Source organism: Drosophila sechellia, chromosome X, assembly GCF_004382195.2.
Source record: "Drosophila sechellia strain sech25 chromosome X, ASM438219v1, whole genome shotgun sequence".
Lineage (NCBI taxonomy): Eukaryota > Metazoa > Arthropoda > Insecta > Diptera > Drosophilidae > Drosophila > Drosophila sechellia.
This window is the reverse complement of record NC_045954.1, coordinates 7,191,007-7,207,791: the sequence shown is the minus strand read 5'-3', so window position 1 is coordinate 7,207,791 and position 16,785 is coordinate 7,191,007. Positions and strand designations below refer to the sequence as shown.

Genomic DNA, 16,785 nt, shown 5'->3' with positions numbered 1-16,785 from the left:
TAATTACACAACATTCTTAGTTTGGGCATTTCGCCACTGGCTATTTGCCCATTGGTTTTACGAGCGTGCTGCACTTTTGCGGCCATCATCAAGGATCAGGAGCCAGGACATTCTGGGCATCAGGACATCAGAGCATCATCAGCAACCCCGAAACGAATAACTATCCCACAATAACCGAACCGAACGGCCGACTAACCGAAGCTGTAACTGTAACTGTTTACTGAAGGCTGTGCCACCTGTCCGCCCACCGATTGTGTGGGTGTACACTGAAAGAAATTACGAAATAAAATCGATTTATTTTTTAGTGTTCTGTAATCATTTCTGTGGATAACTCGGTACATTTTTGGCAAAAATAATTAAGTTAGTGTCACAATAGATTTTCAAATCAAAAAATATGCCAACTGAATCACTGCCTTTTTCGTGTGCATTCTCGGTCGCAAGAATGTTATAAGCAGCTTGCGTGCAAAAACATTTATGAAATTCCCAACCCCGTGGAGGACATCCTAGTCAAGCCACTCTCTGTCTTTATGTGACGACGCAGAATGATACGAAAACGTTTCGTCATAAACTTCAATAATCGTAAATATAGATTTCTCCATTTCCCCCGCTATCCACGTAGGTTGAAATTAATAGTTTTAGGCTTTCGTCCCAGCATCGTGGCATCGCATTTCATTTTCCCGTTGCCTGGTCAGTTATATGGCCACCCCCTTGGCCGGCCGGCCACACAATTCCGTCGACTCCGCGCCCCCCTGAAATAACCACTCTATTGGCCGCTTGTGTGTAATGCACATTTATGTCGACGGACAGTAGCTAACAGCTTTATCGTTTCGTCAATGTCATAAATTCTGATCTAGTAGCCGAAATTGAACTTAATGCGACATAGACACAGCAGACACAAGGAAATACTTAGAGATGTGGAGAAAGTTGCATAACAAGATGCTATTTCTGAAGTACAGTTGTGCTTGAATGGCAAAAGGTGGCGATTTTCATAAGTATACATTTTATAGTCCTTAATATATATAATATATAATTATCAATATATTAATATTCCCTAAGTAACTTTATAAATGGAAGATCTCCAGCCAGCGATAACAAGTTCTACTTGCTGTCCTTGCCAATAATTACCGATTTTCCTGTCCTTTCAAATGATATACGTTGTTATGACCCTTCCCCATATTCGATTGGTAAGCCCCAATGGGGCTTCAACTGGTTTCGGATTCGGATCCTGGTTTGGGCTTATTATTTATGTGGCAATTAGCGGTGCATGCTTTTAGGAACTGGCCAAAGGCGAACGATTTTAATGACCATTTGAAGCGCATTTCGTTGTTGGCACTTTATTTTTATTTATTTTACGTACGAATGCGAATCGGGCCGGGTTTGAGTTTCGGGCTTGTATTTCGGTTTGGGCTAGGAAATTTCTTATCAAGATGTTCGGTCGCCAGTTCTAATTGATAGGGCGGGCACGCCCACCACCACCCAAGCCGTTCGATATATATAGTCGCGTGTTCATAATTTGAGCAAAAGTGGAGCGGGAATTTCTAGGGCTAGAACACCAAAATGCCACGGTAAAATCCACAAACACATTGTGTGCTAAATTACTAAATCAAAGGGTGGTTCGACCTGGGATTTTGAACGGTCGCGGGTCAGTTTTACCAGGGATTTGCACAATTTCTTGGTACTTGCTGTCGCGTTGGCGTGTCGATCGCTCATAATTCGCTTTTGGCTAAAACGACATGCAAGCAAACAAAATCGAAAATTCAGCACGAACATTATCGATAAAATTGCCATTAAAGCACCGCCCGACAGGCCTTATCGATAGTTTGCATCGCTCTCTGTTGGAACGGAAGTCGATTTGGATGATGAATGAAGCCCGATGAAAAGGGGCAGATAGCCCCGGGCCAACTTTTCCCCCAATCCAATCCGGCCAATCGACTCGACAAGGGTTAACCAAACGCAGAGGGGCGGGCTTTTCGGAGTTGGATTTCGGGGGAAAGCGAAACAAATACAAGCACTTAAAAACAAAGAATATGCTTTGACTGTACTAAAAATTGGATTGAATATACAGCAATATTCATTTACAAACGAAACTATGTATAAAAACATATTTATCAATTATTTTTCAACTTTGCATATATTGACTTCCAATAACCATACAATTTTTTTCCGATTTTAGAATTGATAATTATTAAATGTGTGCTGTTGTTGTTGATAATAAAAACATAGAAGGCGTGGAATGTTCAATTATTTGCTACAACTCTACAAATTAAAATGCCCCGAATGACCGTACGATTTTTCTCGATTATTCCTATGTTGATTGCCAATTTTATTACCCGCCATCTAATTGCAAACTATTGGGGAAACACACTGCGTCTAATAATGCCAATAAAGTAGGGTTATGGAGCGCCATACATTTCTGGGGGTTCGGGGTATTAGAAATTATGACAGCGCCGGGCAATTTCCTGGAATTTATATAAAGACACAAAGACAAAAGGAGGTTTGCTTCTTCGGAAAGTGTATTTTTGTTTCTTTACAACTAGGATGCGAAAAGCAAAGACGTGGTCCAATGGAATGTAATGGCCTGGTAGGTGGTCGAGGTTGTGGAGCTCCGATTTACATGCCGATTATGACAGGTGTCATGCTTCTCCTGAAATAATATAGCAAAAGTCTTATGAGATGAGCAACGCGAGCTAGTTATTGACAACTTACCATATTACTTGATCAATGGAGAGCTTATATCATTGCTCTGCCAAAGTACTTTGCTTTTCCATGAATTTTGATCTTAGTCTCCAAAAATGTTAACTGCGAATTTATGTTTCATGTCTTCTTATGGGATGAGTCATCAAACCATCGATTCTTAGTTACGTTAGCTGTTTGCAAGATAAAATACACATGTGGTTAAATATATACACACAATAACACAGCTTAGATAGGTACTTACTTACTCCAGCTCTTACATGTGTGAAAAGTGTAAAAAGTGTGTGTTAAAAGTGTGTATTAAAAGTGTAGATTCTATATGGTCGTGCGTCTTAAGGTTACGTTTTTGCTAGTTGTAGCAGCATAAAGCGATTTCGTCTTCTTCACGTGTTCTTAATATTAAATATTAAACGGTGAAATTTGTTTTCTATATTCTTTCTCTCAATACTTTTTGCTTAAACCTAATTTAAAACTAAGTACAAATACTGTATTAAAAAAAGCCAAAAAATGATCCGAAATATTTGAATGTTTGTCTTGTTGAATTTTGTTGTTATCCCTACGAGATCTTGTTGTTCACTGAATTTTGTTTTGTGCAACGAGCTTAGGTGGAAATTTAAAAGTGACAGTAAAAAGCATAGATAGTTTGATCAGGTATTTTGTTTTATGAATGCCTACTTGATTTCATATATATATATATGCATTTATATATATGCATGTCCCTTAAACCAACCATGAGGCATTATACGTATAATATAAAAATAAGTAATGCCAGCTTAAGATATAAAAAAAATCTTTTGAATGTGGATCATTCAAAATTGTAAAAAAAATATTATTATTGTCATGTCTTTCAGACATGATTTACTTATTTAAAGTGGCATACCTCTAAATTTTTTTCATAAAATTATATAAAAATATGTGCTTACATTTTTTTTCTGATTTTTGTTAATCGTTTATTATTATTTTTTATTTTTTTTTTGATATTGACGACCTATTTGTTTTTGATCCTGTTATGATCTGCTGATTATAGGTTGTAGTGAAAAATTGGCTTCGGTTTAGGGTGACCCGAAAGAAATGTAATATTATCTATAATCTATATACGGAATGATTTATTCAATTATTAAGCTTGCTTTAATCTTTCACTTTTCAACTTGCCCTCTTTTCACTCTTTATTCGCACACACACAGTACCATCCATTTCAAATAATACAATTAAATAAATTTACGTGCGTCACGCAATCTGCATACATAACTTGGTCATAGAAGGAACCACTTCGCTCACTAGTAGCCACCCAAAAACCACCCCCACTCAAGGACGTGTGGTAGGTGGGGGGGGGGGGGGGGGGTCAGCGCCTGAAAGTATTCAAGAATTCATAAAACTCCAAGCCAGCGACTGTAAAGAAATCAAATGAGTTCGACTGGAATGGAATTGGTGTGGGCGGGGGGTTATGCAAAAGCTCGAGAACTCGGTTCAATCATGCAAAGTGGCGACCAACTAAAAAAACCGGAACAGCCAAAGGAAATAGAGGAAAATTGCGGGGCGACATTTTTTGGAAGGGGTATGTATATAGCGAGAGCATGACGAAAATATTGCCAGCAAATGAAGTCATTTGCATGCATGACAATTGTTATTGCATATTTTTTGGCGCACGCGCTAATATCGAAATTGACAAAATGCCCCAAAATCCAAAAACCCTCCTCATCAATTGAACTACCCTTTTATGCTGGCTAAACTGCTGCCCTTGTCTACAAAGAAATTTATGAAACATAAAAAACTATAAACGTCTATAAAAAACCAAAAAAAAAAAAAGGACTGACAGCAAAGCAATAAAAATGAATTGGCGACAACTCCGGATGTATGAGAATATGCTATCTTTATTAAGACGGAAATCGTCGAGGAGAGCGAGAGATTTAACAGCATTTTGCGGCTTGTCTGGGTGTTTTTTGTTCGTATTCTATTTTTTTAGGGGTGCAGTTGAAGGGCCATTGAATCGGAAAGGGTTTAATATACAGCAATCTGCTTTAAATTGATCTCATATTCGAGATGAAGTCATCTCTACGCTGCTGGGTGGGAATTATTCTTTGGCGTGTTGGATGTGTATATAGAGGGAATTGACAACTGTAGAAACTATGAACAATTTTACCAAAATAAAAAACAATAATAGTACATAAATGTATAAGATTTTCGATCTTCGTTCAATTTGCCCCTTCAATTGAAAAGTGAAATGAATGAAATGAAAAGGTACAAAGCGAGCTTATATTAGGGGTACAACGCATATTAAAACATCACGCCCAAAAGGTGCAGTCGATGTCAGTTGGCTTTTGGCTTTGACATTTGATGAATTACACGCATAGTAGCAGCAGCAACAGCAAGAGCACAACTACACATCTAATTAGACCGGGGACACCATTTTATTGCACACTCACTTAGAGTTCGAAGGTCGCGGCGGAGGGAGGCGGTGTGTGTGCCTTTCGAGGTGTGTCCCGGCGATTTTTCACACCACTTGCGGTGCGGTGGCTGTTGTTGCCGCTTCTAATTAATTAATTAGCTTGATGACAAAACAAACGCGCTGCTGATGAGCTCGAAAAAAAGGAAAGAATGTACGTAATGGAATTGGAAAATGTAAATTTAAGTGCTGTTGACACTGGCAGGGTCAAAGAAGTGTTCAAAATTGTCATTTTATTGATATTTTCAAATTTCTTAAATATGCAAAACATAAAAATCAATAACTTCCCCCTCTCCAAATCTGTAAAGCAGGAAAATCCTCAAGGCCGTTTATCATTTGCGGCTCATAACTTTGTGCAATATGCAGAAGGCGACACAGTCTACCACCCTCCGGAAAATATCAGGCCCTATCCCCGCCACGCCCCCCCGTGGCGAAGGCGGCATGTGAAAATGCAAAGCTGTCAATGAGTTATGTTTGGCGATATCATAAAATTTGACAGGCCTTCTTTTTACCCCACAAATTTGCCCACCCATTGGCATCCTCCTCGAATAGCTCGGAGTATGCAAATATTTCCCGGCGGAAACGGATGCTCACATTTAAGAAAGCCGATGGAAAGGATTGCGACCCTCTATCACATTCTCCAAGTGTCTACAACCGAGCTTATTGTTTACACTTTAAGGAATATGCAAACCTGTTTTAATATTAATTCTAAAGAAACTTTCAGTTTTATAAAAGATTATTGGTTGAACCCATATGCAAAATCAATGACGTCATGTGGCGCATATGTCTGACGAAACTTTTCACAAGTGAAAGATAAGAGATTCAAGTCAATTTGCAATACACAACTATGTGCGCTTAGTCATTTAAAGAATTTCAACAAGTTCCTCAATCCTTTTCTCTTGAAAACTCATTTGATTTTCCCTCTTACTGAATAAAATGAATAAAATCGAATGCAATATGTAGTGTGTGTCAGTATCTCCGTCAATTGTTTGTGTGTTTTGCATATGCAATTTTCAACAATTTTCGCACTTATTTTTGAGTATTATCGAAAAAGTTTTCCCATCATCGAAGCGTAAGAGGCAATTGGCCAAAACAGGCACGTCCTGGCCACACCACACACGTTTTACGTGTCCGATTGTAAATGGGAATATTCATTATGAAACTCCCTGTGTATGTATGTTTGTACATCTATGCAAAAGTTTATTGGCAATTTTTGGCTATTTTGTGAAGTGTTTTGCAAGCGCTGAAACGTACGTGTGCGTATAAATTGTTATTTTATGTTGATATGTGGTATTGGTCTTAAAAATTAAGCCAGCATTAAATTTCCAGACCCAAAACGTTTTAGGAACGAGTTTCTATGCATTTCAGAAGATATTTAAACGGATCTAATAACATTGTTTTATGCATACGGAACCAATGATGCGGAAAATCTCTTAATCTATTTTAAGGCTAATTTCACCGCATGACTCAACTGATTCAGTCAAAAAATTGTTTTAATTTCCATTATGTTTTCAGAATAAGTTATTTGGAATTATTCCATCGATACTTTAGTTGAGGTATTCAAATTGGCTTCACAAATTTCTGGATTTAAATAATCAGTTCTGGTAGCCCATCCCATAAATTTCCAACCCTCCACCCACCTGCCATCCGCCCAATCACTCAGCCAACTGTTCATTTTACAGCTACCCCCTTTTTTTATATATCTGGCTGTCCGGAGTCGGTTTAACGCTTAAATTAGCCCAAAAAACACCAAGGATCAAAAGATATCCCAATCCACCACCGAACTACCTATGAAAATATTTTAAATATTTTCCCCTGCGTTCTTGACAGCCGCAAACTGAGTATAAAAATGGTAGAGAAATTATCAGAAAAAAATATTCATTTCGCTTTTCCTTTTTTTTATGCTTTTTTTCTGATCATTTTTTTCGCTGCTGCTGCTTCGTTTGTTAATTTATAAAAAACGCTTGAGGCTTCTTGATGGGCCAAGGGTAGGGGGCTTTTTTGGGAGTAGGGCGCAAGGTGAGGCCAAGTGTCGCCGGGTGGGTGGAGAAAAGGGGGTGGTGTGGGGCGAAGGTGCGAGACACAATTTTCGGTGGTGGAACAAGAAAAACTTCAAACGAGATAAATACAATTTCCATTAGGCCTCGTGGAAAATCCCCTGGAAGCACATTTATGCTTTTTCTTATCCATATAAATGCACAGCAAAAATGTCATCTTATCGATATACATATGTATGTATGTATGCAACACATCCTGTTTGGTATTCTATTATTATTTATTATACATAAAATAATAGATATAGTAAAACGGAAAAGTAAAGCAACAGTTGGCAATTCAATATGAAAATATTGAGTAGTAATAAGTGCTTGATGATAATAATATATTAAAAATTGGTTTGATGTGCAACGTTATATGTCCAAGAACATTGACAATTTTTGTCGAAATTGGATTTTGTCGCAGTGTATGTATGCAAAACTTTGACATTGTCAAATATTTCACAGCTCACTCCACTTGAGGTTTTTTCCTATTGATTTTAGGTCTTTTTCACAGTTTTTTCCTTGAATTTTTCCCCCAAATTTTTATTTCCAGCAAACCTCGTAGCCACAACCCCAAGTCATGGACCTTCTTCGGCCTGTTTTACGTTAATTTTTTAATTGTAAATATTGCCTAGGGTCGAATTTTTCATCTGGGCCCGCAGTTGTCCCTGTTTTTTTTTACCGCCCTCCTACCCAAAAGCCCAAAAAAACCTATCTTCAATCTGCCTCAAGGTTCATAATTTTTCACCCCCTCGACCCACGATGTTTACATAATTTGTACGATACAACGCGCACATGAAACTTATTTTTGGGCTACTTTCTACCGAATTTTTTAATAGATTTCTGCGGTGGGAAATGTGCGCAGTTGTTGTTGATAATAAAAACATAGAAGGCGTGGAATGTTCAATTATTTGCTACAACTCTACAAATTAAAATGCCCCGAATGACCGTACGATTTTTCTCGATTATTCCTATGTTGATTGCCAATTTTATTGCCCGCCATCTAAATGCAAACTATTGGGGGAAACACACTGCGTCTAATAATGCCAATAAAGTAGGGTTATGGAGCGCCATACATTTCTGGGGGTTCGGGGTATTAGAAATTATGACAGCGCAGAGCAATTTGCGCCTTCCCCGTAAATCCTGGAATTTATATAAAGACACAAAGACAAAAGGAGGTTTGCTTCTTCGGAAAGTGTATTTTTGTTTCTTTACAACTAGGATGCGAAAAGCAAAGACGTGGTCCAATGGAATGTAATGGCCTGGTAGGTGGTCGAGGTTGTGGAGCTCCGATTTACATGCCGATTATGACAGGTGTCATGCTTCTCCTGAAATAATATAGCAAAAGTCTTATGAGATGAGCAACGCGAGCTAGTTATTGACAACTTACCATATTACTTGATCAATGGAGAGCTTATATCATTGCTCTGCCAAAGTACTTTGCTTTTCCATGAATTTTGATCTTAGTCTCCAAAAATGTTAACTGCGAATTTATGTTTCATGTCTTCTTATGGGATGAGTCATCAGACCATCGATTCTTAGTTACGTTAGCTGTTTGCAAGATAAAATACACATGTGGTTAAATATATACACACAATAACACAGCTTAGATAGGTACTTACTTACTCCAGCTCTTACATGTGTGAAAAGTGTTAAAAGTGTGTGTTAAAAGTGTGTATTAAAAATGTAGATTCTATATGGTCGTGCGTCTTAAGGTTACGTTTTTGCTAGTTGTAGCAGCATAAAGCGATTTCGTCTTCTTCACGTGTTCTTAATATTAAATATTAAACGGTGAAATTTGTTTTCTATATTCTTTCTCTCAATACTTTTTGCTTAAACCTAATTTAAAACTAAGTACAAATACTGTATTAAAAAAAGCCAAAAAATGATCCGAAATATTTGAATGTTTGTCTTGTTGAATTTTGTTCTTATCCCTACGAGATCTTGTTGTTCACTGAATTTTGTTTTGTGCGACGAGCTTAGGTGGAAATTTAAAAGTGACAGTAAAAAGCATAGATAGTTTGATCAGGTATTTTGTTTTATGAATGCCTACTTGATTTCATATATATATATATGCATTTATATATATGAATGTCCCTTAAACCAACCATGAGGCATTATACGTATAATATAAAAATAAGTAATGCCAGCTTAAGATATAAAAAAAATCTTTTGAATGTGGATCATTCAAAATTGTAAAAAAAATATAATTATTGTCATGTCTTTCAGACATGATTTACTTTTTTAAAGTGGCATACCTCTAAAATTTTTTAATAAAATTATATAAAAATATGTGCTTACATTTTTTCTGATTTTTGTTTTTGAATATACAGCAATATTCATTTACAAACGAAACTATGTATAAAAACATATTTATCAATTATTTTTCAACTTTGCATATATTGACTTCCAATAACCATACGATTTTTTTCCGATTTTAGAATTGATAATTATTAAATGTGTGCTGTTGTTGTTGATAATAAAAACATAGAAGGCGTGGAATGTTCAATTATTTGCTACAACTCTACAAATTAAAATGCCCCGAATGACCGTACGATTTTTCTCGATTATTCCTATTTTGATGCCAATTTTATTGCCCGCCATCTAATTGCAAACTATTGGGGAAACACACTGCGTCTAATAATGCCAATAAAGTAGGGTTATGGAGCGCCATACATTTCTGGGGGTTCGGGGTATTAGAAATTATGACAGCGCCGGGCAATTTGCGCCTTCCCCGTAAATCCTGGAATTTATATAAAGACACAAAGACAAAAGGAGGTTTGCTTCTTCGGAAAGTGTATTTTTGTTTCTTTACAACTAGGATGCGAAAAGCAAAGACGTGGTCCAATGGAATGTAATGGCCTGGTAGGTGGTCGAGGTTGTGGAGCTCCGATTTACATGCCGATTATGACAGGTGTCATGCTTCTCCTGAAATAATATAGCAAAAGTCTTATGAGATGAGCAACGCGAGCTAGTTATTGACAACTTACCATATTACTTGATCAATGGAGAGCTTATATCATTGCTCTGCCAAAGTACTTTGCTTTTCCATGAATTTTGATCTTAGTCTCCAAAAATGTTAACTGCGAATTTATGTTTCATGTCTTCTTATGGGATGAGTCATCAACCATCGATTCTTAGTTACGTTAGCTGTTTGCAAGATAAAATACACATGTGGTTAAATATATACACACAATAACACAGCTTAGATAGGTACTTACTTACTCCAGCTCTTACATGTGTGAAAAGTGTTAAAAGTGTGTGTTAAAAGTGTGTATTAAAAGTGTAGATTCTATATGGTCGTGCGTCTTAAGGTTACGTTTTTGCTAGTTGTAGCAGCATAAAGCGATTTCGTCTTCTTCACGTGTTCTTAATATTAAATATTAAACGGTGAAATTTGTTTTCTATATTCTTTCTCTCAATACTTTTTGCTTAAACCTAATTTAAAACTAAGTACAAATACTGTATTAAAAAAAGCCAAAAAATGATCCGAAATATTTGAATGTTTGTCTTGTTGAATTTAGTTGTTATCCCTACGAGATCTTGTTGTTCACTGAATTTTGTTTTGTGCGACGAGCTTAGGTGGAAATTTAAAAGTGACAGTAAAAAGCATAGATAGTTTGATCAGGTATTTTGTTTTATGAATGCCTACTTGATTTCATATATATAAATATGTCATATATAAATATGTGCATGACCCTTAAACCAACCATCAGGCATTATACGTATAATATATCAAAAAGGTAATGCCAGCTTAAGATATATAAAAAAATCTTTTGAATATGGATCATTCGAAATTGTATAAGAAAATTACTATTGACATGTCTTTCAGATGTTGGAAATGTGTTTGTTTCAGTGCCTCTTTCCCCAATTTTGTTTTGTCGATGGGCGTGGCGAGACACACATGTGTAGGTCACGACCCAAAATGTGGAAGGGAATTAGATGGCAAACGCCAAGAAAAAGGAAAGAAGAGAAAGTCGCTTCTTGGCTAATGAAAAAGAAATAAAAGTGTCGAGTGCATTATTGCCAACACACACACACACGCACAGACAGACACAAAACATACAGAAGCTCACGCACACATATGCCTTCACCCACGCAAACACCAAAAGAAGCACATATCATTTTCCTCCGTAATTGTTGAAACAATTTTAGTACTAGTCTGCGTGCTACGTGTCTGTGTCCTTTTTGCCACTACATTCACATTTCCCATCCCCATTTCCACCCCCTTTTTTTTTCGTCACTCCACCCCCCTAATTTCGACCGCCGGCTATTATTTTGCACTTACTATAACATGCACATAAATATTTTTCCTTCGGCCTTCCATTTTTCGGGTGTGTGTGCGGCTATTTTATTGATACTAACACAAAAACTCACGAATCCTCATATAAGGACATGTGAGTATGGACTTTCCCTTTGCCCCGGCTTGTTTTTATTGTCGCCTTGGCGAATCTCTGTCAAAAAGCAATAATCATCAATTCTGATTCTCCTTTTTTTCTTTCGCTTTTCGGCAAGGACATTGTCGTCTTTTGGTGGTACGATTTGATACCAAATTGATTATTATTTATGTCGAATAGGGACCAATTGCCTCTGCCCCTTTTGGTTGGCTAATTTGGCGAAGTGCTGGATCTACATATGTAGTTCTGGCATTTGGAATACTTAAACGAATAATATAAATGAATATTTGGAATTTTTGAATTGTGTTTCTTTGTTTGCTAAAACACTCAGTTTGCTGCTTACAATTTTTGTGTGAATTAAGTTGGCCCTGAATTTTAACTTCTCCAAAAATATGGGGAAAATGTTGGCTTATAGGTCAGTCGTAGAATTGTAAGTAAGAGAGAAGGACGGGTACTCTAAAAACCATAAAATATATATTAGTTTAGTGGAAAGTAAAAAAGTTTTATAATTTTCCAAAGTGAAAAAAGGAAACGAAACAAACAAAATGGAAAGGGTTTTTCGTGATTACTTACATTTCTCAAATTCCCCGGAAGGCGCCTTCGGTAAGTTCTTACACTAGTTTCAGTACACGTAATCCAGCTTTTATTCGGGTTCGCTTCTTATACGTGGATCCAAAATACTTTATTTTTTATTTATCGTCGGCGCTCCTTAATCAGCAACTATTAATGCTGCGCTTTTCTTATTTACGAGCTCCAAATTACTACCATTGAGTGTCGTCCGCATTATCTGCTTCTGCGTGGGCAACTACTGTTCCTCATCCGCGTTTTTTTTTTTTTCCTATCTTCGCTGGCTTCTCAATCCTCGTTCTTACTTTTTGGTTATTTATTGGTATACCAATGAGTACCCAATGAGTCATTTGCGTAAAACGAACTGGTTTTGGCAAACAAAAATGTACGCGTAAAATTCGTGTTTCTAATTCATTTGACATATTTAAAAGCCTACTTTGGTAAAAAGAAAATCGAATGACATTGCTCTAAATCATTCATCATCTAAAGCATTCATCAGCCGTCTTGGCTTATTTTGCCCACAGTTTGTCACACTTAATTAAAGAAAATTTTAAGCACTTTAGATGTCAATTTGTGCCCACTTTTCGCAGTGGCCAATACGATGACAGTTGCCAGTTTAGAACCCCCCTCCCCCCTCTCATTCAACACATTTCCCCCCGGCACATTACCGACAATTTTCAATTGCGTCAAAAGAGGGAAAAATAAAAGTACGAAAAAAGAAGAAACGGTTTAATTAAGTTGAAACCCTTTCGTGCGTGCCAGGGCCAGTTGGCAGTGCCATCCGCGAATCCACGGCCGTACCGTACCGGACTCACTTTCCAGACCCCCGAGATATTTCGATCCAAGTGGCTCAAGTGGCCAAGTCACCAGTCACCAAGAACCGTCGTCGTCGACGAGTCTCTCGTTTCAACTTGGGGCGTGTTAATTTCCAAGGTGTTTGCTATTCCAAGCTGTTTCCGTTCTAATATAAAAAATCAGCGTAATTAAAAATCAAATGATTTTTTCTTGGTCCTCAACTCAAAAGTCTGCCCCCCACCCACCTTCTTTGTCCGACGACAGCGAAATATCTTCATTAATTTTGCTCTTTTGCTGCGGGACAGCGGCAAATCCTTCGCCTCTATCCTTTCCAATTCATTCAATGCTGCACAATTTTTAGCTCATTAATTGGTGTGGGCAACCCTTTTTTTTTGTTCTGCCCTTTTGGTTTCACCCTCTCGTTGTGAAAAATCTGGACGAAAATGTCCTGAAAACGGAGCCAAGTGATTTATTTGTTTAATCCCTTTCATTTTCGACCGATTTCTTTTTATTTATTTTCCTGCCCAGCCACTTGAAATGTTGCTGATTAGAGAAAGAAACAGAAGTAAAAAGTAGGATTTCGATTCGTTTCTTGGCGTTTATTAAAAATTGGGCATACTAGTAATATAGATTTTATATAGGGAAAAGCGTTACACTTGCAACCTAATAACCCGTTAATTAATATGCCCAGTTAAATGCGTTTTTAAATTACCCCCATACTCGTCCACGAACAACTCCTAATTGATTCGTTATCGATTCGCTTTGACCCTCTTCGTGGCCCATCAATATGGCTAAAAGTGAAAAGAAGCTGTAGAAGCTGTAGAAGCTGTGGAAGAGCCAAAGCGAGAGAGGAGGATCGACAGACATTGAGCGACCAATGCGACTGGCAACTTGTTTAGCTGATTTTAATCCGCATTCGATACGGTAACAATTTTTACTTCATCACTCTCCCGGCAACCGAATGGCCATCTCTTCATCGGTCGCATCTCTGAATCTCGTGGCTTCCACACCAATCAAGGCTCCTCGAGGGGCGGGAGACGAGACGAGCTTTTGACATTCGCATAACTTCCGATTTAATCCCAGCGCGTGAACGTCGTCGTCGTCGTCGTCGTCGATCCTCATGTTCCAATCGGTTGAGTGGTTGCTGCTTTAGTGTTGCACCGAAAGAAATTAATATAGTAATTTGCCCACTTTTGGCAGCTTTTTAGCTGTGTGATTGCTTACTATTTCTCAATTCTGACCGGAATATGCATATATGTCTTATGGCAGTAAGTTTTTTCCAGTGCACTACTCGTACTACTTCGTGGCTCGCATTGCCTTTTGCTCCATCAGCTGAGTTATGTGCTTCTGTGCGTTGTCGTATTTTGTAAGCTCTTACGCGCCGGCTACCAAGAGCCCCTCAAAGCCAAACTGAAGCGAACCAATCCAATCCGATCCCATAGGAGTATTATCCCCCTTCCGCTTCATTCCGTTCCGATCTCTGATACGAAACGATCCTCGATTCCCGCGAGCAGCAGTGTCGTTGAAGCGATAAAAGATCAATTTAGTTGCGCCACAGTCGCCGCTGATTTAAATCCGATCATTGCGCGACGATTTGATGTGAACTGAAACATGCACAAGGAATTTGCAATTATCGAACTTCAAAGGCCCTCTTCCCATATCACCTTTTTTTTTTTTGATTTTGTGTGTTGTACCACCACCATTCGTCGTTTTACTCGTTTTTGTGCTGATCATCTTACAAATTTGATCGCTGCTTGGGAAGAATTGCTGGACGGTATAAGCGATCTTTTAATTGTTAAATCAATGAAGTTTCCGGCGATACTCATTACGTGGGGTTCCCTGTGGCAAACGATTTACTAACTTTGGAAGTGATCCAGGTTTGGGTTAAGCTCGCAGCTTGAAAAATCAAATAGCAAAGAACTACAAATTACATGCCAAAATGCACTTCAATACAAAGCACTTGGGTAAACACCAGCAGACAGTGTGGGCGGGGAAACGTGTGACGGTGGCGGCGATGGAGGCACACCTGTGGGCCACTGTGAATTTTCCTATTTTCCCTGCTTTCCCGCCACACTGACGATGTAAACCTTAAGGTATTTTGCGATAATTGCACTTTGCTGTTGTTGCTCCTGCTGCCGCTGCTTTTGCTCCTTTTCGTCCTTGCAAGGGTAGTCCACCTCTCACATCCACCTCCCACTTTTCTTATGTCTGTGCGCAAGATAAACAAAAGACAACTGTTCCATGTGTTTGTGTATGAGTTGTCTGGCACACGTCTTCGCCTCCCACCCACAACACCCAGTTTCCGTATTCCACTACTTTTCAGCTATTAATAATGTGAAACTTCGAGCCTGGGGTTTCCATATCAACTTGTTTGCCGTAGCCGGTGACGACTGTACTTACTACTTAATTAATTCAAATCTTGCTAATTGCATTTTATTTGCCTTCGCTGCACAGATTTCAAGTTTTTAATTGCAAATCTCTTTTTCCATTCAAGGAATTCACGCCCACTAAAACACCACCCATTTAAACACACTAACTTTCCACTTGAGATCGTATATTATTATTATTACCCGTGCTTTACCATACAAATGATTAATGTATTCCAGAGGGCTTTAAAGGCTTTATAGGAAGGATTGCTCTGAAGCTAGGCATGGGGAATGACTATATGATGAATACGCAGGAGACACATTATGATCAGATGCTAGTGTTTGGATTGACCTCATGTGCCATTGGTCTTATAAGTATCTTTATATTTTTCATGATGAGTGTGCAAAAGTACAATGTAAGTTGGATTTATTTATTTTATTTGTATCTGTATATCCTATTTGTTTAATCGAAAATACTAGACTTTATTTTGGAAAACTGCTTGTAACAAAGATCGAAAACCTGTACGGGTAAATGAAGAGGAGGAGGTCAAGCCACCACAAGTTGCGAAGGGGGTCAAGGCACCAAAGGTTATGGAGGATGTCGAGCAACCACAAAAATATTTTCTGAATGCTACTGATACTGCACATAGCCTATTTCCCTATCACAATGGAATGAAAGCTACAAAGAAAAATCCCAGAATGCAAAACCGTAGAGTTCAAGTAGAAATTAGAAAGCTCGCTACTATCTATGAGAAAAAGGATAAATAAATATAAATACTTAAAGGACTCGGAAGCACCTCAACACACAGAGATGAATAAGAATGTATATCCTCCCTTGAATCGAACAAATACTTCTCCAGATCACAGCGAAGTCTAAATATTTGTTTTAATATATATTTTTAAAAAGTCAAATACTTTTATAAGGAAATGCACATCAAGAGTCGATCAATGTGATGTCTATAGTATATCCATCGACTCCACACTATGAAAATCCGTCGTCATGAAAAAATGTAGGGCCCATTTTTGAGATGTATCAGTAGATTTGGGGTATTCCTTAATTCCTATTCCTATCCAAAATTGTTGATGTAATTTTTTTTTTCCTTTCGAATTGTATGAATATAACACTGTTACAATGAAATTGTCTGCTTTTGTAGTTTTTTTCTTTTTCTTTTGGGTGGTGTTTCAAGAAAACCACTTTAATGGTATTATTGTATTAGCATGTTTAAAATGGAGCCTAAAACCGATTGTGATTCAAAAAGCAAAGCCAAGGACACGTTCCTGCCATCATGTTCAATGGCCGCTCAATAGACTCTACTCGTTTCCGCTGTTGTAATTTGCTGGCCCTGCCAGCTGTCGCTGCGGTTGGCCGCCTAATGGTCGTCAAAGGGGACGAAATATGGGACCGAAGGACCCCCATTTCGGCCAGCACCCCCCTTAACCACATTCATATGGTGCAGACACCCCGCCATATAGAGAGATACATCCCC

General features: G+C 38.1%; 1 protein-coding gene and 2 long non-coding RNA genes across 4 annotated transcripts; 1 reads left to right on the top strand and 2 right to left on the bottom strand.

The window, feature by feature from the left end:
* Nucleotides 1-2,508: 2,508 nt before the first annotated feature.
* LOC116802238 lies at nucleotides 2,509-3,272 on the bottom strand. The gene is made up of 3 exons (XR_004362602.1): nucleotides 2,939-3,272; nucleotides 2,707-2,867; nucleotides 2,509-2,644 (listed from the first exon to the last, which is right to left on the bottom strand). It is a non-coding gene; the product is annotated as an uncharacterized LOC116802238 (long non-coding RNA).
* A 5,093-nt stretch (nucleotides 3,273-8,365) lies between these two features.
* LOC116802239 lies at nucleotides 8,366-10,730 on the bottom strand. 2 transcript variants are annotated; one of them, XR_004362604.1, is made up of 3 exons: nucleotides 10,395-10,730; nucleotides 8,564-8,724; nucleotides 8,366-8,501 (listed from the first exon to the last, which is right to left on the bottom strand). It is a non-coding gene; the product is annotated as an uncharacterized LOC116802239 (long non-coding RNA). The 2 variants fall into 2 exon arrangements; XR_004362603.1 differs by lacking the exon at nucleotides 10,395-10,730 and adding an exon at nucleotides 8,796-9,135.
* A 1,263-nt stretch (nucleotides 10,731-11,993) lies between these two features.
* Nucleotides 11,994-16,436, top strand: LOC116802237. Its single transcript, XM_032726067.1, has 3 exons — nucleotides 11,994-12,173; nucleotides 15,539-15,714; nucleotides 15,779-16,436. The coding sequence occupies exons 1-3, from the start codon at nucleotides 12,116-12,118 to the stop codon at nucleotides 16,064-16,066; spliced, it is 522 nt and encodes a 173-aa protein (XP_032581958.1). The 5' UTR covers nucleotides 11,994-12,115; the 3' UTR covers nucleotides 16,067-16,436.
* Nucleotides 16,437-16,785: the final 349 nt, after the last annotated feature.